At 41.8% G+C, this 6,989-nt stretch overlaps 1 protein-coding gene across 10 annotated transcripts in view; it reads left to right on the top strand.

Annotated features, from left to right (window-relative positions):
* The first annotated feature begins 471 nt into the window (after positions 1 to 471).
* The window catches only part of Ccp110 (centriolar coiled-coil protein 110), a 28,386-nt gene continuing 21,868 nt past the window's right edge, over positions 472 to 6,989 (top strand). For all 10 annotated transcript variants that reach the window (XM_040755705.1, XM_040755704.1, XM_013117559.3 and 7 more), the window contains exons 1-3: positions 472 to 601; positions 3,944 to 4,099; positions 5,726 to 5,854. In XM_040755705.1, the coding sequence (XP_040611639.1) occupies positions 3,959 to 4,099; positions 5,726 to 5,854 (270 nt within the window). In that variant the 5' untranslated portion in view covers positions 472 to 601; positions 3,944 to 3,958. The remainder of the gene's footprint in view (positions 602 to 3,943; positions 4,100 to 5,725; positions 5,855 to 6,989) is intronic.

The raw sequence follows: 6,989 nt of genomic DNA, 5'->3' as shown, positions 1-6,989 counted from the left end.
GAACAGTTCCCTGCACTGATCTGCAAATGAGCACAAACATATTAAGCCTTTGAGTTGTCATCTAGGATTCAGCAACATTTTTCATTTATAGCTAAAATGTTTTGGTGAATGCGGTACATTTTCCATCGACCAAACAGGAGGAGGCTTTCTCTATACTGATAATCAAAAAGTATCCGACAACAACGAACACTTCTGGGGCTCTAGGTCCTGAGAATTCCTGTAGTAGTTTATAAGTCAAAGTCCTTAGTTTGCAGTGAAGACTACTTTTCCCAGTGTGCATCTCGCTTGCCGCAAGGACCGTGTCAGCAATTGCTAACGCGCAATGCATCATGGGGATTGTAGTCCATGGAGGCCCAACCGCTTCAACTGCCCGCCAAACAGCTACCGGAAGTACCGGCCCTGAGGGGTGGAGTTGAGCAAGTGGCGGTGGCGGCGGTTGCCAGGATCCCGCGTTGCCGCCTGAGGGACCCGTAATATGGCGGGGAGAAGGAGGAGGAGAAGGCGGCGGACCCAGATGCGCTCTGCCTGAACCGACGGAGGCCTTTGCTTCTGAGGGAGGTCGGTCCACTGGCAGAGAAGCTGACCAGGCGGTGGGTGTCAGGTGAGTGAGAGAGGACCGGTTCGTCTCTCCACCGGTCCAGGCTGAGCTGAGATCGGGGCAGGCGGCATTGGTGTCTCGCGGAGCAGAGGGCGGGCGTTCTGGCCGGGTTTGGCTTCCCTTGGCCACGAGCCCACGCAGACACCTAGGATGGTGAGGCTGGAGATGAGGACCGGGGAATTCGAGGGGATGCTTGGATGTTGGCTCCGCCTCCGCCCAGTGAAGCATCCCTCATTGAGGAATAGGCATAGGACATGGGGTTTCAGTTTGGCGCAGGAGAGGCTTGGGCTTTTCTCTTGGTGCGGGCGATGGAGGTGTCCCCCAGGGTGTGCACTGGCCATTTTTGAACGTTGGTTACCACAACCAAAGGCTCTTAGAGTACTGTTTACTCCGCGTTTGCCACTGTGGGGCATCAGCACGAGGATAGTGAAGCTCGTTCTCCCCAGCACCCCTGCTGCTGCTGCTAGGTGGTTCCCACCCTTTGCTTCTTCCTACCCTTCTCATTCGGATTCCAGCCTTCTCATCCCCTCTCTCCCCGATCTAGGCGTATGACAGCCAGCTAGAGAGGATTTAGCCGAGGAAGCCCTTATCCCCTTTTTCATGTTTTCAAGTCACATTTTAATCTTAGCAAAAACCAAACATTGCCTTTCTTCAGGAGTTCACACGCAGGTAATAAGAAATCACCGTTATCCCCTCATTCAAAAAGTAGATCCCACGTCTTGATGTTTTCTACATGTCCTACATACAGTACTGCTGATTGCTGCCTGTGCCTTAGCTCATTGGCTTCTCATAAAATCTCTTTGAGACAGATCCCTACTTTTTACATAGGAAGCTGGGCTGCAGGGATGATGTTAGCTTACCACAAATGTAGCTAGCATGTGCCTAAATAAAAGATCTTTCCCCCTTTACTGACTCTATGAGAAATTTATGTATTTGTGGAAACTTAGTGGTAAGCAGCCAGCTCCGAAGCTGTGTTGTCTTTGCATTTCCCTTCAGTGACATTTCTGGCAGGGTGTTATGAATGAGCAGATAGGAGTTATGATTCTACAGGGTTTTCCAAGAGGCTCATTGGACTAAGGTCGGTTGCACTCAGGTATAAATGGAGTAGACAAGGCATGTCTGGACCTGTGGAGGCTGGTATGAATGTAAGTGGACCATGGACCAGTAATGCCTGATAGTAAAGTATGGGGCAGGAGATTTATGGTTGGGATCACCTTGTCATCAAGACACCCTTAAAATAAAACCTTGCTTGCAAGTGGTAACTGTGGTGTGAGACATGTAGTGCCCTCTTGCTAATTATGGAATCTGGACTCACTCTGACTTTTTTGTTTTATTTTGTTTTGGTTTGGATTTTTGAGACAGGGTTTCTTTGTGTTACAGCCTTGGCTGTCCTGGAACTCACAGAGATCCACCTGCCTCTGCCTGGGATTAAAGGCATGAGCCACCACTGCCTGGCTGTACTCACTCTTTTTAATGGCTACTTTTGCAATTTAGAGGTACATAGTTCTCTGGGAATACAGTTGTTCTCAAAGCTGCCATTCTCGAAATTCACTTCATTCTGCTGGTCTTACTTTACAGTGTTGTTTGATCTATTTGCCCTAATTAATTTAGTCAATAATTGTATTAAGTGCCTACTGTGTGCTGACACCATTCTGTGTCATGGGGATTCAGTGAGCAGGACTCAGAAGGCACTTGTTCTTTTGGAGCTTACATTTTGGTGGCAGAAGACACACAAAACTCAAGGAAATAAGCAATATCATTTCACATAGTGGTAAGTTCTATAGAAACTGGGGAACATCAGGGTAATATAACAGTGACTGAGGCAGGGGAATTAGGATTGGATGATTGGAAAAAGCCTCTTAGAAGAGGGGACGTCTAAGCTGAAACTGATGGGTAAGAAAGGTCCAGTCATGTACCAATCTTTATGTTAGCACTGGAGCTGGAATGTTTAATTCATTGTTGTATTGTAAGTTACTCTGTTTCAGTACATTTGCAATGTATAGGGTATGCATAGACCACTCAAGGGATGTGAATAACTTTCTGTAACAAGTTATCTATGATATAAGATAAATAAAGCTAACAAAGGAAGTTTATGCCCTTAATTTTAATTTTCCCAGACTTTTACACTTGATTTCTTGTTTCTTGTGCATATGCACAGAAATTATATCACATTTTTTCCTCTAATGATGAAAAATAAAGGATGTGTTGTTAAAAAATAATTTAGCAGAAATAGATTTATTGAGATTTGTCTTATGTCACAGCTATTACACATTTTGGCTAAGATATTGAGTTATGAGTTGTTAAAACAATTGTACCATAAAGTGTTTTGTTGTTTTTTAGTTCTTTGAAATTAATCTTGCTTTGCATAAATGGAACAGTTATAAGCAACAGACTGGAGAGAAGTTCTGTTGCTTGGGATTGCAATAGCTCCTGTTTTTCATGACCTTCTCAGAACTCTAAGTGCTTTGTCTTCATTTCTAACTGCACTCCTGTTTTCCCCCACTCTTTAGTATGAGATGTTGTTTTCTTTTGGGGGGGGCGTGTGTGTTGAGACAGGGTTTCTCTTTGGCTTAGGAGGCTAAGTCTTGGAACTAACTCTTGTAGACCGGGCTGGTCTCAGATACGCCTGCCTTTGCCTCCCCAGTGTTGGGATTAAAGGCGTGCTCCACCACTGCCCGGCAAGTTTATATGTTGTATAACTTAAGTCTTCAGAGGCCCAGCAGGGCACCATGTTCTTTCTAATTTCATGTCTGCATGACCCGCATCATGAACTGAATTTCCCTGCTCAGTCTTTGTCTGTTAAGTAGTTACTTGCCTTAAAATGAACATTTAACTGGTATTATTGCACTGGGCATTCTCTTTCTACAGTTTACTGGGTCCCCAGCTTGTTATGATCATGACAATGTTCCTTTGTTATTTTCCCTTGCCTTACAGGAGCCAGGGCTGTATGATGTTATACAGAACAGGCAGTCAATAAATACTGAAATAGGCACATGCTAGCTAATCCTTCTGGTTACCTGGGATTTTCATAACGTCAAAGTTTTCTAGAAATTGTAAAATTACTGGGCTGATGGTTTTAAGTTGCTTGGTGATCTTTCAGGTTTTCAACTATAAAATAAAATTAATTCTAGAGTCAATAGATTTTCTGTTTTCTACCCCTGCCTGAGTTGGTTGGTGTCCATGGCATCAAAATATGAAACCTTAAGATACACAAACAAAAACCAGGAAGGCTAGTTCTAGGACTTACTTGTGAATTTTAGGAGTGTTTAACTACTCCATTCCTTCTAGGTCATAAGTAATATGTGCCTGTCAGCACACTAGTAATAGCAGTTTTCTTTTGCCTAGCGTGACAGTGGGAAGATGGAGGAGTATGAGAAGTTCTGTGAGAAAGCACTCACACGAGTTCAGGAAGCATCGCTGTCTGCAGAGAGCTTCCTGCCTGCCCAGGCACAAAGTGTCTCACTCATCCGCTTCCACGGGGTGGCTGTGCTTTCTCCACTGGTAAACTTACGAATTATTTGTTTGTTAAAGATATATTCCATTCTTAAATATGTTTGCACATGGGTGCAGGTGCCTGAGAAGACCTGAAGAGCATATCAGGTCTCCTGGAGCTGGAGTGATAGACTACATAGATGCTTTGAACTAAACTTTGGTCCTCTGGAAAGCAGAATGCTCCTAACCAGAGTCATCTCTCCAGATCCCCTATTTGCTTTAAAATGACTTTTAAAATCTAGTGAATGATTACTGAAAAATACGTGGATGGGAGGTGGGCAGGGCCCTTTTAGACGGGAACATAGTGAATATGCACAGGTGGTGCTCTTAGTGGCTGCAGCTGAGGACATATCCTGTCAAAACCCCAAGGAGAGGCCAGTACAGATGCCTGAATACTAACAAGTTTGTTTATTTTGGCAAGCAGTTTGGCTGTGTTTATCAAAATTTAAAAGTGTCTGTAACTTTTGACTCAGCAATTCTATTCAAGAAGACTATCTTATAGATGTATTCAAAGAAATATGTGTAAGTTATAACAACATCATTTAAAAAAGCAAAAGACTGATTGCCAACCTAAATATCGATTAATAATGGAGTAGTTTAGCCATGTCCATTATATACATTTCGTGTACTCATTAAAGTGAATAAGGTAGATCTAAAGTACAACCATGGAAGGCGTCCTGCGCTGCTGCAGATGGCATGCTTGGAGACGCAGCTGGGGTAGTGGAACCTGGCCTGGGTTTGAATCAGTTTTTTCATTCTCCTGCTGGCCAGAACTTGTGGTCCATTCCACTAACTGTTAAATGGGAATACAGATAGTGAGTGCTGACCTCATGATGCTTTTTGGGAATTAAATGAATGCATGCAAAATGCTTAGGCTAGTTCCTGGATCATAGGTGGCATCCAGTATATGTTAACCATTTGCAATTTTAAAAAAGTATGGTATATTCCTTCTCTGCCAAGGGGTAAGAGAATAGAGGTTAGTAGAGAAGTTATATCTATCATCATAGACACTCTGATGTTATTTTTTCAATGTGTGACCATGCTTTCAATGTGAAAGTTAAACTAGTAATAAAAATGTATTTTTTTTGTATAAGCATGTAAAGATCAGTATTTTCTGCCAGTGTTTTGCAGTGAAAGTAGTAAACCTAGAAAGGCTAGAAGGTAATATAGTGACTACCCATCCTCTACTCCTTAATACCCGCCACCTACTACTGTCCATCTTAAGATGAAACCTTTGGACGTTCTAAAGGAAGTAGAGAGGTGACATGTGCCCTGACAGGAAGGGTAAAAGCTGAAGAACCCCAAGCCAGAGATCAGAAGTCAGAAACTGTCAGACAAGAAGGTCAGCAGCAGCTCCAAGGGAAATTTTTGTCTGTCATTTAAAGTATTTGAGAAGTAAGCAACCTTATTCCTGTGAGCTTGATTTTCAGTTGGCAATAAGCTACCTCCAGTGATATGCACTGACCATACTTGACAGAGCTCCTGGATGTGGGTTACATCTGTGTGACACTCATGTGATGTCCTCACACCCCAGGCACTGGTTGGATGGTTTGCATAGGGTTGTGGTTGTTCTGATTTGAAACTTGCCTATTTGATGCTTTTACCATTGAATTGCATGTTTATGATGCCCTGCAGCTTACCATTGAGAAGAGAAAGGAAATTCAGCAGGAAAAGCAGAAAGCGCTTGATGTACAAACAAGGAAGCAGGCCAATAGGAAGAAAGCTTTACTGACTCGTGTCCAGGAGATTCTTGAAAATGTCCAGGTGTGTGAGTAAACTCTTTTAGATTGAAATGAAGACATAATGAAGTAAACATTGATAACAGCTTTTCAGAAAAGCTTACTAAATGTTAAGTATGCCTTATTGTTACATTACGTTCGAGTATAATTTGTTGGAGAGAATCCATTTGTTTGTTAGTACTGCCCAGTACTTGAATCGGAGAGGGTCCTTAGACAGTGGTACTATACACTGGGTACAATTGCTTATTGTCTGTCTTGTGACTACAAACATTGAATTCTCAGTGTCAGAGATGATAGAATTGCCCATTGTAGTTAACCCCTGAAGTAACCAGACAATTTAGTAAAGACCTTTTAGTAAGGACCTTCTTATTCTCTGCCAAAGTAAATAATTGCCTTCAAATTATTTGGGGTGTATGTGTATGTGTACATGTGTGAAACTTTTGCTTTTAGATATGGTAAACAAATAGGCTGGCCTATATTTTATATATATATATATATCTCCAGACCCAAACTGAAATCATTTAAACAACAATATCTACACCTTTTATAATTATTTTTATTTAGATTCATTCAGATTTATGTAAACAATTTGTTTAAGGTTTGGGTCATTTCATACTAAAAAGAAAAACCAATGATTTAAATGGAACAAGTAAATCTGCCATACATAACAGTTTTGCTTTTTCGTAGTTTTCAGGGTTTGTAGTCTGCCTCTGTGACTCCTGCTGGATGACTGTGGTAGTAAGCCTTAGGTTGTTTCCACTAATTGCTATGTTTCCCCATGGGGTTTTATGTAGTGTGGGTAGTAGATTTTAATTTGCAGATTGTAACTACTGTCTATATTTGTTAATGTACAGTAGTTTATTGACTTACTGGATGTTTCCTGTTATTACAACCAAAATGGCAGAATGTTCTGGATCTAGTCCATGGAGAGGATCACATTGCTATTAACAAGTTATGCTAATGAAATTACTCTTGAGTCCCAAAACTTTCTGTTTAGAAAAGCGTACACAATGCCAACTGTAATGGATTTCTGCATAGACAGGGATTTCATGGAATACAGATAGGTTGAGAGGGTCTCTTCTTTGGGGGGAGGGAAGGGTCTCTTTTATCTATGAAACCTATGATTTAGTTATAGATTAATTTTTAAAATTTAGTTTGTC

This window comes from Mesocricetus auratus, unplaced genomic scaffold (assembly GCF_017639785.1).
Source record: "Mesocricetus auratus isolate SY011 unplaced genomic scaffold, BCM_Maur_2.0 Super-Scaffold_4256, whole genome shotgun sequence".
Classification (NCBI taxonomy): Eukaryota; Metazoa; Chordata; class Mammalia; order Rodentia; family Cricetidae; genus Mesocricetus; species Mesocricetus auratus.
The sequence above is the reverse complement of the archived record's forward strand: the minus strand, read 5'-3'. Positions and strand labels throughout refer to the sequence as shown.